Raw genomic sequence first — 23,948 nt, 5'->3', positions numbered from 1 at the left:
TTTGCATCACTAAAGAGACATTTGCAATCTGCTGTATTTGAATAATTAATAAGTAATCATTATTATCTAGTAGGGCTTGAAATCAAGATGTACGCTGTTTGTCCTATATAAAGATCTGATAAATGAGACCAGTGAGCCTCAGCTGTAAAAAAACAAAAAACCCCCCCCAAAACCAAACAAACAAAAGAAGTAAACAATGTGTTTATTTGTTCAAAATAGTAATTTTTCCTCACTGAAATTAGTGGTGCTAGTGATATTTTTTTTATTTAAATATTTAGCATGTGAACATATATATTCGAATAGAAAAGAATAATGACTTTGTATGTTGAAGGTATATGGCTTTATATCCATCCGTTCTTTGTTGCTCCCACCCTCAAAATATTTTGCTGTCTGTTATGCCCCTGTGTCAGCTTTTTGTGCTTTTTTTTTTTTTTTTTCTTTTAACACATTGTCTAGGTTTAAGTTAAAATTGTCCTTTAAAAATAGGAAATACTAATGTATGCCTGCTGAGAACAGACAGTTAAAGAACAGAAAGAGGCTTTGTGGTAGTGGATTGTCTTTGTTAAAAACTAGGAGAAAAAGTGGTATTAAAACTGAAATGCTAATACCTGCTTTAATGTTTCTTATTGTTTTAATACTGTTTCTTGAAGAGTGTTATTAAATGGCTTCTAATGTTATTAGAATGGTGCTAGAGCTAGTAGATTTATGTATTTAAAAAATCCCTTTCTTCCAAACAGGAAAATAGTCCTCCTTGCTGGCTGGGCGTTATTTTTGTTTCTTGCATACAAAGTTTCCAAAACAGACAGAGAGTATCAAGAATACAACCCTTATGAAGTGTTACATTTGGATCCTGTAAGTAATAACATTTTTCACTAGTCTGTACTACTGTAACTGTATATTCTGTGTGTAGTTGTCTAATCTTAGACTTGTTTTTTCAAACAAAGTAAGTTTATGAATCTGTCTAGTGTTTTTGTTCTTTTTTGGCATGTGAAAGCTGCTGCTGCATATTATAAAGTCAGTTGTTATGTGTTTTTTGCCTGTATCTGTACCAATTTATAACTTTTGTATCTAGCTCCTTCAAAATTCTAGTAATGTAGCAAGGTGGGTTTTTAAAATCTATTTTGAATCTTATTCTGATGTTGTTTTCTGCTCTTTGTACAGGAAAACAAAAAAAGATCTTGTTTGTATGCCCTGTGTAAATCTTCTCAATAGCCACTTTTAGGGATGCTGAAGAAACTGTATAAACAAGAATGTGAATTCATTTGATTTACAGTTTTTGTACGAAGCAATACTTCCCTTGTAAATGAAAGGTATCACTGAAGGGTGTTGGTGATGTACATTTTGATGTAGTGCAGGCTAGCTTGAATCTCAGTTGTATCTGTCAATGCAAGTAACAAATTCTAAACAGTGATACCAGCCTATACTTTTATTAAACTGGGATGAAAAAAGATAGAGTCCTTATCTAGAAAATAGATGCAGTGCTTTGTTTATACTGAAGGACTGATTCAAAATGGATGCAAAAAATTACATATCCCAAGGACAGACCTTCTGAACTTCTTGTAAACTCTTATTTAGTCTTGTCAAACTCTTTCTCTTCATCTTAACCACAGTACCTCAAGCAGATTCTCTGCTTATGTTAATTATTTCCTCATCCAAGGCTCCTCTTTTGAATAACAGTAGTCATCTTTCCAGTTCTGGAGTCTGAGGTATGTTTCACTCTTGACAGTGAAGAAAGTACACTGTGGATCCAGCTCAGCACAAGAATATGAATGAGCTTTGAATGTACTTTTTGATTAAACATGATGTATATTGTTAGTGTGAGAGAGCTTAATATGTATGTGAACATCAGCAAATACATCTCTTGCCATTAAGTGGTGTTGACTGTCAGCAGAGAAAAGCAGCACCTTGTGCTAAGGAAGCCATTGTAGCAGGTTAAGTAGTCTGTAGCCTATTTCTAGCTAGACAGGTAGAACACCTGCCTGTCATGTCTAGAGCCAAGTTACAATTCAACCCCTGCTCAGCTCCTCTGTGACTCACTGATTGCTGACTTGATTCTCTCACTGATGCATAGGAAGGAGCAATACGTATTTTTACTGTTGAATGGTATCTGTTGGACCCATGCAATTTAAATGTTCATATATCTGGGTTAACTTTGATTAAACAAATCAGGCTAGGGATTAGGTCATCAGGATTTTCCTTTGTTATCTTTGGGAAATTTCTACAAGGAACAACCCAGAGGGGAAAGAAAGGCATGTATGTAGTGAATTACAATTTTGTGTTTATTGATGAAAACTTGTACACATGCTCAAGACACATGCAACTTACACAGGCAAAGAAACTAATTCTGGAATGACTCAAGAACTGAGGGATGGAGCATGTTGTCATAAGGACAAGCTGAATGAACGCCAGAGATCTTAAAAGGGTGATGAAGAGATGGTGGTGAAAATAGATGGTTGAAGTAGGGCTCAAAATAAGAGTTCAAAATTTCAGAGTGTGTTTCTTTTATGTATTTCTTGCTATCCGGCAATTTCTTTTAAACCTCTTGAAAGACTTTTAGTTTGGACTGCGTGAAAACTAGCAGCTTTCTTCTGTTACCATTCAAGTGGAACCTTGAGAGTTGTTGCCAACCCTGCTGATGAAGTGATACAGATGCTGAAGTGTAGTTAGATGATGGAACTGTTATTGTTGTTAAAAAAAAACCAAAAACAAACCACCGGCAAAACCCCCCCTGAACTTAAAAAATGATTGAAGATTGAACTTAAAATGGTTGCAGATGCAAGCACTTTAAAGTTTTGATGCACGCTAATTCATTTCTTCTTTGCATTCACACTCTAGTCAAGATTATTTTTTTATTTTATGTTAGCATATCAGTTTATAACAAGAGGCTTTTTTTTTTTTCTCCAGAGAAGAACCACAGCACCAACAAAGTGAAGATAATGTACATACACCTGATTTTATATGTAATATCAGCAGTGTGTTTTGAACATAGAGTAGCTCTTTTTGAAGCACATCACTTGAATTCACTAATACATAAGGTGCTCAGATATTAATGATCTATTTAATAAGTATCTGTACTGCAGTTTTAGAGATGGGATCCAAGGCATAAAGATGAAGCTAAGAGTGATAATAAATTTGATTCTTTAAGTAAGACAATTGGGGCTTTAATTATTCTTTTTTTTGCAAGTGTTTAATATAGTCACGCTCTGTGTTCCAAGCAGACTGACGCCAGCTGTCCAAGACTACTGTAAGTCAGGCCTAACCTCTGTAGCCTGGCTTTGGAAAATGAGGAGTAAGCAAGTAATGTAGAGGGAAGGCTTGTCATCAACTTATCAGGGATCATACGCACTCTCTGTGTCAGAGAGAAAAAATTAGTTTTGTTTTTTTTACAGGCAGCAATCATGTGAACCATGAAAACACATCTCTACTCTAATAGCTTGGGGTTTTTTTTTACTGTCCTTTTTTATTTTCCCCCTACTTTCTAGCTTCTGCTCCTTATCTGGCATTCTTCATCTAGTCTTGAACCACCTGTTTTCAGTTGAAGGCTAATTTATAATGAAGTAAATTCATCCTGTGCATTAAATGAGGCAGGCATGCTGTTGAAAAATAGTGTTGGAATATGGCAGACTGTATAAAGTGAGATAAAGTAACAGCAAGTGAAGCCTCAGGATAGTTTAATTTCTGGTTTAAATTTATTGAAACAGTACTATCATCTGTAAATAACTTCTTGTGTGTTTATTATTCAGTTAAGGTCAGCATGCTAGGCTTCTCTGGCACAAAATATTGAGAAGTATTGTGGTAATTCTGGTGTGAAACTTAGCAGATAACATATAGAAAAAACTTTAGCTGAACTTACTATAAAGTTTTATGGGTTTTCTTGAGTAGTGAAGTTCACAGTCCAAGCAGAAAGTTAATGCACAGGGGATTGTGTTGGTGGCATTTAACAGCATGCTGGAGTAGAATAAAAATCAATCTTTCTCAGGTATAGGTAATGTATTCCCTTTGTTCAAGAAGTTTGAAATAATTTATGGGTAGGATGATTCTAGTCAAAGGCATTTTTAAGTGGCAGGGAAATCTGCTGTTTCTGGTGACTGACATTTATTTCTGCATACAAGCTGCAAGTGGACCATCATACTTGATCTATGAACTCTGGCTTAAATAGAAGAATATTGCAAGTGAGAATTCCTTGTATTCATGAATATGTTTAAGATTCGTCAAACAGATAAGAAATCCTTTTTTTTTTTTTTTTGTTCCTATGGATGGATACGCAAAATAATCCAGAAAAAAACCCCCAATATTCTGTTATCTGAATGTCTTTTAGTTAGACTGTGACTGCTGTCTTTATTTAAAAACATAATGGTTATAATGTTATCAGAAAAATAATAATGTTTTCATGAAATATATATATGTAGTTTCATGATCCTGTGTTAGAATATAATTCTTCAGTGAATGGTTCAGAAAAATACTACACAATGTATATTAGGATTATATATAAGAATGAATTTTATTTAAGGTATTTATTAATAAATGCAAACCTTTCCTTTTGAAGGGAGCAAGTATATCGGAAATAAAGAAGCAGTACCGTGCACTATCCCTAAAATACCATCCAGATAAAGGAGGAGATGAAGTTATGTTCATGAGGATTGCTAAGGCCTATGCAGCGTAAGTTTCTTTTTTGCTTATGAAAAAAGGGAATCATGATATTATGGGGAGGACAGCCTTTACAATAAGAACAAGGATAGCCTAAGCAGGCAGGAAAAAGTGTGTTCAGATATGTAACAAAAGCCAAACATGTCTTCATGCAGTGTGTATTTGCTTTGTACAAGTTAGGAAGGATAATTTGTTTTGCACCTGTCAGAGTGCTGTAAGGTGTTAGTTCTTTGTGTTAACTTTCATGTCAGCTAGGAAATGTGTTTCCAGTATAACACATATCAAATCTTAAAGATGACAAAGGTCAAAATGGGTGTTGTGATTTTTAACCAGCCAACTCTGTGACAGCAGTTTTGAAGTGATGCTTAGAAAATAAATATGCTGTTCATTTTACCTGGTGGTAAAGCCAAAGAGTAAAAGACAGTACTTTTAACTGTTCCATCCAGTGAAAAGGATGTTTCATTCTGGATCTGACTGTTTTCTCTCAGCTCACCCCTGTCCCTTTCCATTTGTGCTTGCCTTGCAGTCCTGATTTTTTACTTGGTGACTGTGTTGTATTACCTGTGTGGTTCTTAAGAGCTGAATCCTTGAATCTGCTTTTCCTCTAGAGTGTTTTATGGTCTTATCTCTTGCAGCATTTTTTTTTTTTAGTATCTGAGAGATGTCTAATATTAGAATTTAGTATAAAGGAAATCAAAATACAGGCATTTCCATACACGGGTATATCACAATACTGGTGGGATTCCCATTACAGGTATCTCTAATACACTCACTGTCACGATGCTGATGGGAAGGCATGTGTGGCTTGAAGCCAAGTGGAGCCCATTGTTCTCTTCAGAATTCTAGTTGTCTGGTTTTTATACTCTGTTGGACTGAGCCAGGTATTTACTCCCCCCATGTTGATGTCTCAAACTTGAAACATTCATACTTTTTTAATGCACTCGAAGAGAAATGTTTATACCACCAGTTGATCCCCTCAGCTGTTGATAGGTTTTTTATGTAAAACAAAGGCCACCTTTGTGTCCCCTTTGTGCTGAGGTGGAGTCAACTTCTTTGCAGCAGATGTGCTGAGTCACTGTGGTCATGCAGAGCTTTGCAGCATGTCACTGTTGCCCATCCCCACTGAGACTTCTTCAGTTATTGGGGTTTACTGGGTCAGTCACATCATCCCAGAACCTAGGAGGTTGGTGACTTCTGCCTTGAAGTCAGTTGTGTGTGTGGTTAACCTTACTGATTGAGAGCCCTGTTTGGGAAGAAGTGGGAAAGAGAACCAATATCATGCTTGCTTGAGCAGGCTGGAAATCATACTTTTTGCTTAAACACATCTGTATCACTTTGAAAATCTCTTCAGTAGGAAATTCTGGTATGCCTTTTTGAACTCCTGCAACATTTACATTCTTTGCTTTGCAAGCCAGTACTCAAACACTTGGTGCTGCAGTTCAGTACTTCAAACACTAGAGCAAGGGCCATGGCAGAGGTATATTATGAGGTAAATGATGGTGAAGTTCCTTAGCCATGCTGTCTTGAAAGAATATTAAAGCTGCCCATTTGGTGAGTCTGCTTGTCAACAAATGGGAGACTTAGAAATGATCAGGAGAGGCCTGACTTCACTGCATTTCTTATGTGAGACAAAATACAGTGAATGCCTGGTATTCCGTTTTCTAAAGCAGTATTCTTCCTCCTAGTAACAGGGATTCTGTTGAGGTGGCATACAATTGCCAAAAAGCTGTCATTACTGAACAGGCACAGAAGCTGTAAGATTTAGGAGGTGGTGTCCTATTAAATAAAAGAAAAATAAATTATGAAAGTAGAGATTTCCAGGAAAAATAAAACAACGACAACCAAACACAGGCTGTCAAAGGCTAAAGGTCTAGAATAAGATAAAGGCCCATATGGACTACTTCTGATCAATCAACTCATCTTCCATATTTACCTTCCTTCCAAAAAAAGAGAAAAGTTTCAACCTTTGTCTTTCAAAATTTGCTGTGCTGTAACCTGGCATCAAAAAATATTGTGTGCTGATGGGTATGCAGTTGCTGTCATGAAAGGGAGATGTGATTGTGCCATCTCCTGTGTGTGCATGTTCTGTGTCTGATTTCTTTTCCTGTCAGAGTGCTTAAAGAATTTGTGTATCAAGGAGGAATACAGCAGTATTTCCTAATATTTCCTGTTAGATTTCATACAAAATAATAGCAAAAGCTGTTTAGCTTTCCAAACCACCTCTAGAGGATAATATGACTGCCACATTTTAAAGTTTCTGTTTGTTAATGATTTAGAGAAATGTTTTCTGTATTAACTTAATATCTCTTCTTGTAACTAGTTTAACTGATGAAGAGTCACGAAAAAACTGGGAAGAATTTGGTAATCCAGATGGACCACAAGGTAACAACTACGAATGACAGAAGTCCTGTAATCACTGTACATTGGGATGTGTAATATCTCATCAGTCAAGAAGCATGCAGAGCTTTATATAATAACTTTCTGCTGTGATTAAAGCAATGCATCTGACCAATTTTTTTCTTGTGAAACTGGCTCTGGGGGGCTGATGGCAGGGAAAGGCAGGAAAGAGTTGGCTTTCACAGTTCTCAAACTTCTTAAAAAAGAAGGATTTTCTTAATTAGTCAGCTTCAGTAAAAATCTAGAGAGACTTGCCAATATTAATGGAGGTATAAGCAAAAAATAGAATACTGCTTAGCAGAAACTGATTTTAAACATTTCTTGGTATTTATGATCAAATACTAGAGATGTATATTGAAAAATTAAAAACTAGCTGTAGTGCAATAAACACACTTGGAAAGGATGTACATAGGGATATTGTTTCTGGGCAGGTAGCTACGTGAAAATAATCCTGATGATGGTGTGTCAAAGTTATACAGTAGGTGATCCAAGCTAAACAAATTTAAGACTGGAAGTTAATAATTTTCCCCTATTTGCAGTTGTGTGAATTGCTTGTAAAACACCTTAGTGATTGTTTAAGTGGCCTACTAAGGAAAAACGTTGTATATTTCTAGCTGGTACTTATTACAGGCAGAATGGAAACCTGCCATTTGTTAGGGCGAGCTACACAACATATCTGTGTGGAATGAGTTACAGCCAGCTTGGAAATAATAAATGGAATTTGTAACTTAATTCTGAAGTTACAGGATGACATGAGGGTACTCTGTCATCTGTTCTGTAAATTCTTCTGAATTATATCCACCCAACATAGAGCATTAATTTTTAAAGTTAAAAAAACCAACCCCAGCCTTTGAACTGGTGTTTCAAAGAAATAAGAAAATCTTCCCTCTTCCTTCAAAAAAACAGCTTTGCCAACTAAATCACAGTCTGACAAAGGCATTTCTGATGGACTAAGGAGGTAGATCAGCTTCTTTAATCGCTGTGTTTTATAGCGTAACAGATTTCTGTCAGCTCCTAGCTTCTAGTGCTTCCTTTGCTTGGCAAATAAGAGGTCTCTGTCCCTCTAGCTACAAAATACAGATAAAATCTTTCTTCAGAAATGCTGTCACAATATCAGCAAAACGTAAATTTTAATAGCTTTCCTAGGACCTTTTGGGTGCTAAATTGTTTTTCACATCCGTAAGCTACTCTCTTAGTGTTGCCAAGGCATAGGATTTGAAGTTAGGCAGTTGTGTAAGTGTCCTTGAATGGACCTGAAGCTGTGTCTTCAAAAGAAAACTCAGCTAAAACTTGAGAATTACAAAGCACGAAGATCCTTGCTTGGCTTAGTGATTGCTTTCACAAACCTAGGAGACTTTGGATTCCCAGAGGGCAAATGGAAATGTTTTTTGGCAGGGTAGCAGTTTGTACTGTGAGCGTTAAGCCTCTTGCTCTTCTGAAAACCCTACCTCAGACTACAGTGGAATTAGAATTCTCTGGTTTATTTCTAGACCTCTCATTGTTTGAGACATCTGAAGGGTGGGAGAAGTCCCTGAAATTTTCTCTCCCCCTCCTCTATTCCCTAAGCTTGTTCCACACAGAAGTGTGAGGGGCTTTCTAATTTAGTGAAATTCATCTTCTCTTTATTTATACATCTGTGGTGTAAAAACATGTACCCAAGCTATGTACTCTAGTCTTCTAGTTCTGTATAGGCACAGGATGGATACAATCCCTCACAGAGGTATTTTCAGGGCTGAGATGAAGCACATCTGGGGTTAGACATGTCTAGCCAAGTTCAATGTGGTACATCCCACCCTCTGTGCCCAGCACAGAGGAACAGGGAGCAGCATTCCTCTCTATCCAGCTGAGGCAGTGTGAGGCCAGAGGCAGGCAAACAAGAGTTTTTTGTATTTGCATGACTTGCTCCTTTACTAAAAGTAAATGCAAAATCATTCAAAGAGTGTTTACAAACAGGTGAGAGGGATCTGGAGAGTAGTCTACTAAAAGCAGACTATCTGAAGATAGTCTACTGAAAGTACCTTATGATTAAAAGCCTGTTTTCCAATGGTATTTGCCAGTGCTTCAGCTCAGTGAGCATGAGTGGGGGGCAAGGAGACTCTCAGACCAGAAGAGAAAGAGTTTTTTTTATTGAACTACTTCTGTTCGTGGAATAGTTTGAAGCTACAGTCCTAAAGGTCAAAAATATTGTAGTCAACTGAAATTTATTCCATCAGTAAAAGACAGATTTTTAGTAGATTCTTCTAAAAATCCATCATCATTAACAGATAAGAGTCTGGAGACCTTCCTTCTCCAGAGCAAGGCATTTCCTGTAACTCAATGTGGTAAATTCATGGGGTATTATCTGGTTGAACTCCTAAGGTTGAGGTATGGTCAGGCTTGTCAGATGTTTGGTAATTACAAATAGTAATTTTCAACTTACAGAAGTCACATTCGGCTTGTGTATAGCAACTGTTTATCTGAATTGATGGCTGTCACAATCTGTTGGAGATAGCATCAGTATAGTGCCTAATTACATAGGGATCCTAGTCTGTCCTTATTTGAGGCATTGCTCCTCATGGACAACTGCTAGTACTAAGGAAGGCATGTTGTTTTTATTTTAAGCAGGTCCATAAAGTCTTACTTTCTTTTCTTCTCACCGCTGGTTTCCTAGAACTCTTAGTACTGGGATAGATAGTGTTTGCAAAATTTAATTTGTTATCACCAGTGTCTGAAGACAAACTGTTCTATGCTATTCTCTACTCAGATCTGTATGCTGGAGATGTTAGAGATTCATGTCTTCTATTTTCTGTAGCCTAACTCCTTTTGAATTGAGAAGTGTTCCTTTTTCTTTCTTACCAATCTCACAAATTTGTACTGATAGAGGGTTTTGTGTTTACAGTTTGCAGCTTAGAACATTTTGTTAGAGGGACAAACCAATAGAACTTGCACAGAAGTTATTTGCTCAGACCATTTTCTTGCAGTTCATTTGTTTACTAAACTATATGTGTTTAAACTGCTGAAAACTCTGCAATGCAAAACTCATAAATCTTTCAACCTGTGAAATTTTTTTATATATATATATATTAATGAATCTTACCTATCTATTTCACTGCAATATGTTAAGCTAAAACATTTGGTATTTCAGGTGTTGGATTTAAGTCTTATTTTATTGCATACTTGGTGTATTTCTAATTTGTTGCTTGATTTTGCTATATTTGTTAAAATTTTTCTTATTGAAGTAATAAACATGGTGGGTTTTTTTGTGAGTTGGTGGTTTTGTTTGTTTGTTAGACATAATACGACTTCAAAATATTGAGAAACGTTTTTATAGTGAGTTTCTTTTCTTTAATCCTGCAGCTACAAGCTTCGGTATAGCTTTGCCAGCTTGGATTGTGGATCAGAAAAATTCAATTCTGGTGAGTCAGCTTACTTAGCTCAGGATTTTAAGGTGAACTTTCAAGTGTTTTTGAAAAAAAATTTGCTTAATACTGCACATTTTTAGTCAAAACATGTTAATACTTTGGTCCAAATGCACATCTTCGAAGCAAATTTCAGGAGTCATAAGTATTAGAGTAGCTTAAATCTAACCTTTGAGAGCAAAGTATGAATATGTTTGGATGGATCTCATTCCAATGATAATGAGGCTCTGTTGTGGTCACCCCTGCTACAAAGTGAGTGTTTGCTCTTGCAAGGAAATACATTTAGAGCTGTGTGCTGTGTTTCTATAGTTCCGTTTGGTTTGCTAGTGATGCTCTAATCATACAGTATTTAAATGTTCTTCCTGTTGCATTTGCTGCTGCAAGGTATTTTTCTTAACCACTTGATTTCTTTTAATCGTCTGTCCACTGCATCACAGTTTAGCTGCCAACTTTTTAATTATTAAAGAAACTGACCTGTGACCATGCGTGAATCATTTAAAACTGATTCATACGTGAATCACGCTAAACTGATACTCCTTATTTAGGCCCTACCTAATTACATTACTTGTAAGTTGCTCTTCAGAAATAATGACAGCTATTATGCAGTAAGCTTGTGTTAATTTGTAGTAAGCTTGTGGTAATGCTACTTGACTGTATTTTAGAAAAAAGATTAAACAAGAGTGGTATTAAGTAGCCACAGTCTCTAATACAGTATGTTTTGCATTTTTTCTGTAGGTGTTGTTTGTATATGGATTAGCATTTATGGTTATTCTTCCAGTTGTTGTGGTAAGTGTTATCTGATTAATATTCTACTCTTAGTAACCAAGTTGTAAACTTAGACATTGGGTTGCTCATTCTTACCTTTCCTAGAGAGCACAAGTGAGCTTTTTTTTAAAAGGTGGTGTTTTCTTTTGTCGTGAAAAAAGTATAGCTGCTGTAGAGTTTCCAGAAAAATGCAGTGCCATGATAGAGAGGGGACTGCAGGGAAAATATTAGATATCACAAGAATTGATAAATTATGTAATTTGTCTTGTAGCTTCTTTTGCAAGAAAATTGAGGTGATGAGCTCAAGAGGATATTCAGTGGTGTTACAGTAGAGTCAAGACTGAGATGTCTCTAGCTGTTGGTGCTAGAATGATTACTGCAGGTGGAACAGGTGGTTGATTTGTTTTTTCCTGGCTGCCTTTGTTTTCATAACTTCAGTTTTTGTTGTTCTTCTGTACACCATGAGATGTCTGCACTTGAGATTGCTTTGTGTGAGGAATCAATTGCTAGGTGATTGTTACTTCTCAGGTTTGCCCTACAGTATTGCTTTTGAACCATGTCCCTTATCCACCGATTGTGCATTTGGGGTATGGCATGAAGCAAGACTCAGAAAGCTGACACTGAAAAACCCCTCATGTTCTTGAGAAGATTTTCATTTGAAAAAGTGTCCTGAGGTCTTGGCAGCTGCTTGCATCATTGTGTGCAGAGACTCAGAGAGACATTATCCCTTCCCTTTGAGTTTTTCTGTGTGATTGAAGATTCAGTTTAGAAGATTAAATGTGGTGATTTCAACAAGCTGTTGAATAAAAAGTTTAAAATCCAGGGTGCAAAAATTTTTCATACCTTTCCCTTTAGGATTCAGTTGATGTCTGTTGATGCTTTTTTGTATACACATACTTGTAGTGATTTATACTAGGTTTATCATAGCTCAAATGAAAGGAAAACAGCCTTGCTATTGGTACAAAGAAATGTTCTGAGCACAGGAAAAATAGTCTGCCTGCCTCTTCTTGCTCCATACCAGATGTAGACTTGTACATTCACTTGTCGCTGTAAATTTCTTTTATAGTCAATGAAGAGGAATAGTAATTTTTATGGAGCAAGTTATTTTATCATTTGATTTTAAAGTAGACATACAAGGTAATTCATGCCTTTAATGGGCCTGTTTCTTTCATGAATCAATGAAGTAGCTGAAATTCCCTACAGTGTAGTCATCCTATATTTGATGGACATCTAAAATAAAGGAAGGCTACTTCCACCCTTTGAATCCAGATTAAAGAAAAACGAAAATACTGATAAGTGTTTTATAAGATAAGTTCTTTCCGGACCTCCACTGACCTAAATAATGTCCTGTACATAAGGCAAGAGACAGGAGCTATATCTGTAGAAGCAGTTAGGGCAGCCTTTTTCATGTAGGTTTGGACTGGCTAGTTACATTTTTCTTCCAATACCTGTACTTGTACAAATATTTGATAACTATGGGATTATAGTTAATTTTTTAATGCAGAAAAACATTGTAGAAAGTTGTGTACTGTTTTGTGCCAGGGTTCATCTATTCATGGAGGACTCAAACCTAATTTATTAAAAAAATTGTTGGAGCTAGTCCTTGAGCATTTCCCAAATAATTAAGTAGATTGCAGAATTCTTACTATAGTGGGGGAATTCACTATTATTAAATTAATCGTAGTAAGCATCATTTACTACTGTACTGCTTGTTGCTCTTTGCTTACGGTAAACTTTACAGTAGATTAAGGAGTATCTTTGATGTGTTTTCTTATATTAAATGAGCTTTGCTTACAGGGAGGAGTTTAATGAACAGATTGGAGTTTATAACCCAGCACACCATTTTTCTGAAAATATATTGGATGGTACAACCACTGTAGAGCGAGTTCTGTAATTTGAGTCACTGGTGTAATGCTGATTAGGCAATTATCAGAGTGTTGCTGAAGGTTTGGAAAACTTCTTCTGTCAACCTGAAGGTGTATGGCTTAATTCTGAAATTTACAGCAAGGGCCCCATGCCACCTCCAGATTCCCCTTCTGAAAAGCATTTTCTGATCAGGGGACTTAAATCACAATTTTGCAAATTTTGTCATAGTGAAAGAAATGTCTTTGTTCTCAGTCTGATCTTGGTCTGCCTAAACTAGGTTTGAGTGCTGTGTTGCACTGTAAGGAGCTACCACATCATATATAGAAAGTGGTAAATTGAGTGAATTTACTGTTTAGTGAATTGATTAAAACAACCAGAAATAAACCAAGCAGTGTATATGTGTGCAAGTGTATATGCTGGGGGAAATTCTCTAGGCTAGAGGTCATTTATAAATGTTTAACATTAGATTCTCTCAGATTAATTTATCAGTGCGCTTTTAAAGTTTGTGTCAGCAAATATTTTTTGTTTCCCTCTCCTTTCTGAAATTCAGTTAACTTCAACATAGGCAAAATCAGTTGGGCTGAGTTACCTGGTTGTTGACTGCATGAGGTCATGCAGTATGGCTGTTTTGATGCTTCCTTGTAGCTGACATCAGTCTGTTCTTGTTGAATATTTCAGGGTTCCTGGTGGTACCGATCAATACGATACAGTGGAGATCAGATTCTCATACGGACAACTCAAATATATACATATTTTGTCTATAAAACCCGGAACATGGACATGAAGCGTAAGTAAAAGGCATCTTGAACTGTAGATGTTCATCTGGAAGTGTCACTCTGGTGACGTTAAAATACTCCTATTTCATAAGCTTTATTTAGCTTCTCATGCTTCTCATTCCTTTAGAGTGTTTTTAAAACTTAATTCCGTCGCAGGCGAAGAATACTCTGTAAGAAGACTTAAATATTTGGGAGAGGGAATTGTATAGATCTATACTTATGTCCATCTATACATTTAACAAAAAAAAAAAAAAAGAAAGAAAAAGGGGTACTGAATGTTGGGAAAAACATACTGACCTGCCTGTAGCCCTCAGTTGCCAGTAGGAGCCAACCTCTCTGTGTTTTCTTCTGTTAGTGTAACAAAACAGGCTTTGGAATTTTTTTAAGGGCTTCATACAATTTTTATGTGCATAAAAAATGAAATAGCATTTCTGGGTTTTTGATATTAGAATAGAGAGCTAAATTTCTCTTAAAAAATTGCTATCAATTCCATGTTATTTTGTTACTTGTTTGTAGCTTTCAGTATACTTACTTTTCTTGTCTACTCCCTTATTTCAAAGGAATAACCCCCCCTTCCCCCCCCCCTTTTTCTGGGAAAAACTGTAGATGTATTACGTTGGGGGCTGGCATGGGCCTGAAGAATTGGCACAGTACTCCATAATTCTAGATTGGATTTAACTAGACTGCATGCTCAGAGCAATTGAAAAGCAGAATAGAAGAATCCCCAAAACCTTCTGAAAGAGGGTTCATAAATATATTTTCTTACTTCTTTGAATTGCGCTGTTTTTCAGCTTTAAATTTGCTGGAAGACTGCTGAAATCTGCTCTTGATCCATCCTTTTCCTACAGAGCAGAAATGCTCCACAGATGATCCAAGAGGTGTAGGGGATGAGAGTATGGAAAGATGTTAGCCTTCTATTCACAGGACACATGGATTTGTGTGTGGGATTAGTTCTGACCGGTTTATACTCTGTCATACTCCTATGCTTTTTCCCCTCTCCAGCCAGGTGAGAAAAGAGGAACTGGGGTAGTAGGTGAGACGTTAGAAGTTTAGGGAGATCGCTTTCTTTCTCCAGACTTGTCGGTAGTAGATTATTTCATATTGAACCTTGCTCAGAACCCAGCCTTGAGAGGCTTGCCTTGTGTCTCCTGCAGATTGGTTAAAAAGTTAAATAAGGTCACTTAAACCTAAAGCCTTGTGTCTCCTGCAGATTGGTTAAAAAGTTAACTTTAGGTTTAAGTGACCTTATTTAAGGACTTAACACTTTTAGGTAGTTCCAGGATCAGAGGCAGGTCAGTTTTTTCTGTTGAGGTCTGTTGTGCAGTCTGAATGAAAACTGAGGTGCAGCTGAGGTGGCTTAGACAAACCACACAGTGATCATGTAAGGCTTTTGCTTGGTTGTGAATTCCATTGTAGTGTGGTATATCAGTGTCAGCAAATGTAATCAAACAGGCTAGAGAAATGATGGGACAAATCTGCATGACTTGCCTTGTTTTAAGGAATTTTTTCAGGCTTCAGGACAAACAAACTTTTAAAATTTTCTTTCCTGGAGATTTACAGTTGTTGATCTTAAATAATGGGAAGATATTTGTAGTCATCTGAAAGTCTTCAATATGCTGTGCTGAGGAAGTGAATAGATAATCGAGCATGGAAACAAAAATTGATGCTCAGTGAATTGACTCACTCTTAGTAGTTTGAATTCACTGGGCAGTGCAGGTAGGCAAAAATAACTTTGACTTGCTCATAAGAGCACTTGTTCAAAATTTGAGAAGGAAGCTGGAGTAACTACTGGTGAAAAAGTTATTTTAACTGGAGCAAATGATTGTGAGCTCTCTCTGATTGTCTATGGCTGGGGGGTCTGATGCATTCATGAGCAGAAAGCTCACAATGAGACTAAAATATCCAGTTGTCTAGGGCTTTCATTTTAATTACACTACAGAATGTTTTGTGTAATATGGATTTTCCTAATCACATTAAGAAAAGAGCAGTCCATCATCTTTGTGCAATTTGTTTGCAGGATTATTTATTGAACTGCTTTTCTAATAATTAAAAGAATTTTTCTGTTGAATTTTCAATGCTGACTGAACTGAAAATGGAGTTGAAATTTTATCCTTCCTGCCTCCCTCTTCTGTACACATTGTTGTGCTGCTGCAGGCACATGGATTGCTGAGAGGAATGGTTCTGTGAGCATGCAGAAGTAGTCAAACTGCTGTGCAGTGATGTCTGCTGGTCCTAATGAAGTCTAATTGTGTTTTTTTGAAGACATTTAGTGTCAAATGCTGGACTTGATACCATGTGAAATTGAGCCTTGAATGATCTCTTTTGTCTTGTGCCAGACATTGATTCCTGCCTCCTTTGCCCTGTGGCAGTAGTAACTTATCCATTAAGTCGAGAACATGGATATTCATAATTGTTGCGGGGAGGAATGGGAATAAATTTTATGGCGGAAGGTTCTGAAGAAATGAGTTGGTGGCTTAGGATGTTGACATTTTCTTTGTCTGACTCCAATTATCTTTGCAGGACTTATCATGGTTTTAGCAGGGGCATCTGAATTTGATCCTCAGTACAATAAAGATGCGACGAGCAGACCAGCAGACAACATCCAGATACCTCAGGTCAGTTATATCAAGAGCTGTTTTAACTGACCCCTTCAAGGGAAGAGGGAGACGTTGCTTTTAGGTGACCAGCTGACAGAATTCAAGTCGAATTCATAATTCTCCGGGCATTAACTTTGTAGGGAGGCAACTGTATCCCTTCAGAAATACGAATTAGAAACTAGACTTGATCTAAACTTTTTTAAAAGAAAAGATAACATGAACTGTGCTAATGCTTATTTTAAATTGAATTGGTTTAGTATATAGGCTGCTGCACTGGGCTTTTGGGGAGGGGTAAAGTAAATAAGAAATTAAAGTGTTAGTCTTTACAGATTTTGAGTATTGACATGAGGAGGTGATCACCATTTGATGTTCTTTTAAATCATTAACACAGATCTGGTGGAGTGTATTAACAGTAAAATGAAATTATTATCTGATGTCTGAATTAGTAATGTCTTTAAATATTGTAAAGATTCCTCCATGAATATCTGTTCCACTCTGGTTACCTTTTATATTCATTTCCATTCAGTGTTTCCAACAGAGATGCCATAAATGCATACTGTGGAAAATAATTATTACTAGCAGAGTTTTAGGAAGTCTTATTTATCAGAAGCTAACACTTTGATTTTAAGAAGTTTAAAGCACAGTATACAAAATGCTCCAATGAAAATGTTTTGAGTTGGCAAAAAGAGGGGGAATTAATCTCACAGATTTAACCTTTGCATGCACATGATTAAATTTTCATGTTTTAAACATGACCTAAACGTAAGAGATATCTCAGTCTGTTTTCTTTTACTTAATTTTCTTTGTCTCTTTTATCATGTTGTGGACTTTATGAGTGGAAGATGAAATTGCAGTAAAGTGGGGTTTTTCAGCAATGGGAGCAAAAGGCTGGAAAAGATCACCTTGATCAATGGTTCTTCTCTCATGCTGTTGCCAGCATTGGCATTCTGCAAGCCCTTTTACATTTAATCATTCATTATTTAAAAGGCAGTCAAGCCTTCTGTAACCATATCCTGCTGAGAAGCTGTTCCAGAACTTGCTGTTCTAGTAATTAGAAGTCTTGTTTGTGACCAATTTATATCCTTGGTTTTTATCATCACTATTCTGGAGTCTAAATTATTCTTGCTGCGTGTATCCTTATGCATCTGTAGTACAGAAGGAATAGCCCATTAGTTATCTTTTTGTCTTTATTTTGCTAAACTAGAAAAGCTGCTGTCTTTCATTCCTGTCTTTTCCAAAAGACTCATTTCCCCCCTCCTGCTGTGTGCTGAATGGGGTACTGTTCCCAGTTGATAGATTTCTAAATTCTACAGTATTTTTTATCTGCTTAGAATTGTCCATAGTATTCTATGTTAAGTCTTAACAATGCCTTAGTTGCACTACTGTTCCTGTATTTCTGCTGGGAATGACTTTCAGCATGCTCTTGTCCACAGCTGTTCTATATGGTGGTTTAGTACAACTAGAGTGGGATCAGTAAGTTTTTGGGATTTTCCCATTGTAGATATCTCTTTTTTTCAGCTAACAGGCTCCCATCTCCAAGCTGTAGTGCATGACTTTGCATTTTATGACAGATTTTGTTCCCTTTCTAAAGGTCCAATAATCAATGTCATCTGGGGTTTATTTTTTTGACTTTATGGCAGTACAGTTATTTGAAGCATCAATACAGAAGGGTATTGCTAATAACTTCTGCTTGTGTATCCTGCTTTTGGGGCCATGATCTTTGTTACCGTTTTTCACAAAGTTCTCTTTTCTAAGTTTTACTGCTCTTGGTTTGGGGTTACACCAGGATGTGCTTTTAAGAAACTTCTTGTCAGAAGATCTTTTTTTCAAGTGTGGGGAAAGACTGGTCAAAGGTTGGTGTAGCTTAGCTGTTGATACCCAAAGTTTTATTTTTGTCTTGAGATTTTGGAATTTTTATCTCTCCTCAGGTAACTTTTTGACCTAAAAAGTGAAGCTTCTGGACTGTGTACTGATGTTACTTTATCTGAGCTTCTGTTACTCAGACGTGTTTGAACTGTGGGTCTTGGTCCTGTGGGGATCAGGAAAGGTCATCCTGAATAAAGAACACCATGCTTTTTTCAAGCTAATGTGGTTTATATACAAGTTAAAATACTTGATCTTCAGCCCACTAGGGATTTCAGGCTTGTAAGCCTCCTTCCTGTTTTACCTGGAATTCTTCCTAGGGAAGTTTACTGTGTCTTAGATGGGTGAAGGTTCTCAAGGTGATGCTGTTGCTTGTGTATATTAAGTTCAATGTAAGTGCCTTAGAAATATGGTTGAATCTAGTAAACCTTGGCAATAAAATTAGATAGTAAAAATACTTACCTGTCAATACAAATTTACTTATCACTACATAAGACAAGTTTCTTGAATGCAAATCTTTATGACCCCCTTGTTCCCACATTGAAAAAAGGCATATAAAGACACTTCTTAACTTTCTGGAGCTGGGTTTTAGATAAAAATGGCTAATGTTCACCTCTACAGAAATTTCCAAGGAAAAGTTACTTAAACTCTTCCTTTTGTGAACACACTTTTTTTTCCTTTGTGAACTGTTCTCCTGTATTTGCTTGTCTTTAGCAACAAAATAACTGTTTGTGTTTTAACTATTTTATTTTAGCTAATCAGAGAAATTGGTGGCATAAATTTAAAGAAGAATGAGCCTCCTCTCACCTGCCCTTACAGTCTGAAAGCCAGAGTTCTGCTGTTGACTCATCTTGCCCGGGTGCAAGTTCCTGAGGTCCTTGAAGAAGGTAGTGGCTTCTCCCCTAATCGGATATTACTGGGAACAGAGCAAGATGCTGCATGCTACACTGCTTTTGATTCTTGTCCTATAAGGAGTTGAATGGATCTCTGCTCAATAGTCTCTATTCAGGCTGCTTAGTTTTTCAACTTTAATGACCCTTTAGAACATTTACTTAGCATTTACTCGCTCTCCTGACAGCCCTGCAATACTGATATTTTACTTTTTAATGCTTTCGGCTGCAGATATGGCTTAGATAAATTGTTTTTGGTCTTTGTAATAGAATAAAAAGTTAAACGTGAAGTATATTTGCTTTTCAGAGCAAAGAAATCCAAGATCAGCATAATGCTGCTCTCTATAGCATTTCCATGTGTATTTATTTTTGGAGGTTTTTAGCCCAGTATGTGAAGTAAAGATGACAAGATTAGAACTTTAAATATCAGTTACCTGTGAGCTTCAGTTTGTGTTTTGGGATTTTTCATACTTGTAAATATTCAAACCAAAATGTTTCTAAATGCATTTCTTAAGTTTCAGTCATGAAAGACATAGTTTTAGGCTGACCAGCAAAGTTGAGATGGTCTACATTTTAATGGAAATTTTAAAAAAACCCCAAAAAACCAAAAAACAACAAACCAGGGAAGATGCTTTGCTTCAAATTTTTCACTTTCTTTCAAAAGAAAAACAATCCGTTTTAAAAAGTAATGAAAAATGTCTCATCTTTACTTAGTTACTGTTAGTATTTAGAACTTCACAGAACTGCATTCAAAAGAAGTTGGTACTTTACAAATAATGTTTTTTGCAGAACCGGTGATTCACTTAAAATTAAGAATTCTGGTTTTAACCTGTGATTACCTAAAGAATTCAGGCAATATTAATATGGCTGATAAATTGTCTATGCCATCCTGTTGCTTCTTTTTAGATGGAGCTAATAAGTGTTGCTTCATTTGGTGTGGAAGCTGGTGTACAAAATTTGTTTCCTCTTAGAACTTGCATTTACCTGGTTTTTTTTTTTAAGGAATGTTACTAAAGTGGTGTTTTTGGTAATACAAGAATGAATAGAAGTGAAGACCATGCCATTTAATGGTCCAGTTCATGTGAACTGTCTTGTTCTGATTGTTTTTCCTAGAAGTAGTACAGCATAATTGCAGCCAGTTATATCTTGCAGATCAGCAGTTTATCCTCAAGAAGAGTCCTGCACTACTTCAAGAAATGATTAATGTGATCTGCCAGCTAATAATAATGGCTCGAAGCAGGGAAGGTAAGAAAAGAAACTGTATAATTAAACCCAGTAAATATGTTTCTTCATTGTGATACTTCATAAAGTCTTTGATTCTTGTGGGAAACTTAACCTGTGATATTTAGAAATGCGTAAATGCACTTTTGCTCTTTTTACTGTAATGAGAGAGTTCTCTGCTTTGAGGATTGAAATGCTGCTGCTGCCAGGCTCTGCTCTGAAATCCTGGGTATGTGTGTACTGCTTGTAATTTTTTGCAATTAAAATTTCTCCTTAACTGCATTTGAAAACCTTTTCTTGAAGATGTGATTCATTTTCAGTAGCAAGGCATTTAGTATAAGACTTGTGTTCTTTCCATTTGCACTTTTACAGTTTTTTCTCTCCTCTTATGAGTGCCTCTTGTTCTTTAGATCATTTCTTTGCCATTATTTCTTTATATGTTGCTCATATTTCTCTGTTTCAGAATGCTATGCTCTTCAACCTGCTGTGTAGTTTTATTCTGAACTTGTAGGGGCAGGTGCTTAGCTGTAATTGCCATAGAAATTATAATTTAATTGAAATATAATATTTAAGCTTTTATCTTTTCACTGTAAAAAGGCAATTACTCAGAAGATGCTTCCTTGCAGTGTAAGGAAGCAAAGACTTGGATATCATTCATTTATTGCACCAAACATGGTCAAGGCATGTTTTTATGTCAAACTGGTGACCATTTTTTTGCTATCGAACAATACTTACTGTTTGATCTTTACTAGGCCAAAACTCCTTTAATGACCACTGATAACCTCCTAGTAAGAATGGTTTTGGGAAAGGTACTTCCCAGAACTGTTGCAAGTGGTGCTGGAAATTGTGCTACATAACAAAATAAAGTGTGAGAGGGGATATAAGCAGATAAGGATGTTGTGTGCTAGCTTAGATTTTTAAAATTTGGATAGTATTTTATAAAAAATACCTGAACCTCTGAGATACTGTAAAATAGTTCAAGGCTCTGAAAAATACCTTTTAAGATGGTCTATGTATGTATTAGTCAACTAACAAATAGTTGTTTTCTCTTGTGCATAATGAAACCAAAATAATACAGGCAGAAGATTTTTTCATGCAACAGAACCGGAAATCTTTGAAAAATGAGGAACATCTATAGTTCTTCTTGTAAAAGCTGAAATAGGATATGGAACAGAGTGCATAATATACTTTGCAACTTAAATGACCTTCAGGAAGCTGTATTCTTCTTCTCTAGTTCTGAATATAGAGAGATACTTTCTTAATTTGACAGTAAAATGATTATTTATAGATGTAGTATTCTTAATAAATTGCTTTGAAGTTCCAGAAAATTTAGATTTTAGCTTAAATTAAAACTAAAAAAAGGAAACAGTATTTTGAAATACAGTGGTGTAAACTAATTTTCCGTTAGCATGTGAAATGGTTATTTATAAACCAAATCTGAACAAGCTCTACTACTAACAATTTCCAGAGATTATCATTATCTCTTCCAGCCTCAAATCATTTCGTGAAAGCGGAAGGGAATTTATAGCTCTCATTATGTACAGTAGAAATTATTTCCCTAGATTTGGAAAAAAAGTAGGTATGTATCATAGGTATAGTTGGGGAGTTGTCTGGTATTTCTCTAACAGCTTTTCTCAAAACTATTTTCCAAAGTTTGAAAGTGGCAGTACCCAGAAATTTGTACCAAACAACCAAACATTTCCTCTTGCTTCTGTGCCAGTGCTCTGAGCACATGGTATTAAAGAGAAGGTGGTACCCAACAGTTGCCCATTAACAGCCAACAATAATGAAACTGGGGATTTCAAGGTAAACAGTTTCAGAATTTTGATCTTTGGTCTAAAGTGGAGTCACTGCTTTTACTACTTACTGCTTAGCAAATGTAATGCATTGACCCTGTTTTTGATGACTGTGCCATGTAGAGAGAACTGTCTCACCCTGGGAAACAACTGGAAATTTTAAAGCTGGCATTAGTTTGGTTTTGTGTTACGTTTTTTTAAGATGAATGAAATTGAAGTTAGGTATTGAGAATTTTGAGAGATTGCTTTGCTTAAGTTTGTATTTGTCACCATAATTTTAAGTGGCTTAAAACTTAACTGCAGTTGGTTTTGGGGTTAATTTTCACTTAAATCAACCTTGACACAGTAATTAAAATGATCACATGCTATAATTAGTCATAGATTTTCAGCAGTCCTGATCTGTGAAAGTACAAAGGTGATGGCATGTGTTAATACTATCTAAAGAAATATTTTGGGGACAAATTGTACTTTGTGAAACCTGAATTGATGGTGGGATGAGAAGCTCATTTTGTGCTGCATTTATGCCTTTCAAATATTCTGAAATGTTTTTGTTATTATTATTGATGCCATGAGGATTTTTTTGCCTTTTCTTTTATACCCCTTTTATACTTTTTTACAACTTCTGTATTCTTAGTGTTTTTAGCCTACATTCTTAGACTTGTTTGTCAAGTTAAGAGACTAAACATTTTAGAAGCTTCGTAGTTAAGGATCAAAATGCCCCCAGACCCCAAGGTCCTCTCCAAAACACATTTTGTAGACTAAGACAGAACCATCCAGGGGAAGGTTCTTGGGGAGGAGGGCTCACTCGAGCCTCTCCTTGGAGAATTTTTGATAGAGATGCTAATTAGTAAAACCTGTAATGTTAGACCAGATTTTTTGGGGGTGTGCATTGCAGGGTGCATTTCGGTGCATTCGACCTGGACGTGTGCACCTAAGGATCCTTAAAATAAATACCAAGGTAAAATCCCTTTTTCCCTTCTAACCGTGTTTGAGTCTTCATTTTAAGACTAGGAAAAGGCATCATTATAAGCTTAATGTCTACAGCAATTCATGCTCACCTTGTAATCAGGTCTTTTGAAGAGAGATACTTGGGATGAATCTTCACAATCTTGGCACTTAGCTTTGCTTTGTGCCATCCCTTGCTTGCATCCATTTTTTTGTGGCAATTTAACTGATACCTGAGAACCAGCAAGTATAAATTATTTTCATGGCTTCCTTGAGATCATCCTTAAGTATGATAAGTAGATAGATAGGTGCCTTGCCAAGTGAAGTGTTTGCTGCCAAAAACATGGAATGGGCTCCAGTAAGTGTCTCCAGAAGTTGGGCGTCAGTTCAGCTGTCCAGTCAAAGCACATTCCTTAATTCAGGTTGGAAGCTGCAGTGTAATGAAGAGGTTGTGGCTTGACCTAGGTATATGCCAGTCCTTCACAAGCAACTAAAATTTGCATTTAAATTTGTGATTGACTACTTAAATGTCATATGTTGGGTTTAAACTGAAAGAGGGTGGGTTTAGATAAGAAATTCTTTGCTGGTGAGGGTGGGGAGGCACTGGAACAGGTTTCCCAGAGAAGCTGTGGATGCCCCATCCTTGGAAGTGTTCAGGGCTGGGTTGAATGAGGCTTTGAGCAACCTGGTCTAGTGGAGGGTGTCCCTACCCAGGGCAGGGGGTTGGAACTAGATGATGTTTGAGGTCAATGCAAAGCATTTTATGATTCTGTATTTTTGGTCAATT

The 23,948-nt window shown here is 36.4% G+C and overlaps 1 protein-coding gene across 1 annotated transcript in view; it reads left to right on the top strand.

The window, feature by feature from the left end:
* Nucleotides 1–23,948, top strand: part of SEC63 (SEC63 homolog, protein translocation regulator) — a 40,738-nt gene that overhangs the window by 222 nt on the left and 16,568 nt on the right. Inside the window, exons 2-10 of the mRNA XM_017739628.1 lie at nt 738–852; nt 4,547–4,659; nt 6,968–7,029; nt 10,381–10,439; nt 11,178–11,228; nt 13,752–13,860; nt 16,370–16,464; nt 19,064–19,196; nt 20,352–20,444. Of these exons, the coding sequence (XP_017595117.1) occupies nt 4,628–4,659; nt 6,968–7,029; nt 10,381–10,439; nt 11,178–11,228; nt 13,752–13,860; nt 16,370–16,464; nt 19,064–19,196; nt 20,352–20,444 (634 nt within the window). The 5' untranslated portion in view covers nt 738–852; nt 4,547–4,627. The remainder of the gene's footprint in view (nt 1–737; nt 853–4,546; nt 4,660–6,967; nt 7,030–10,380; nt 10,440–11,177; nt 11,229–13,751; nt 13,861–16,369; nt 16,465–19,063; nt 19,197–20,351; nt 20,445–23,948) is intronic.

Source organism: Corvus brachyrhynchos, unplaced genomic scaffold (genome assembly GCF_000691975.1).
Source record: "Corvus brachyrhynchos isolate BGI_N302 unplaced genomic scaffold, ASM69197v1 scaffold14, whole genome shotgun sequence".
NCBI lineage: Eukaryota > Metazoa > Chordata > Aves > Passeriformes > Corvidae > Corvus > Corvus brachyrhynchos.
The sequence above is the reverse complement of the archived record's forward strand: the minus strand, read 5'-3'. Positions and strand labels throughout refer to the sequence as shown.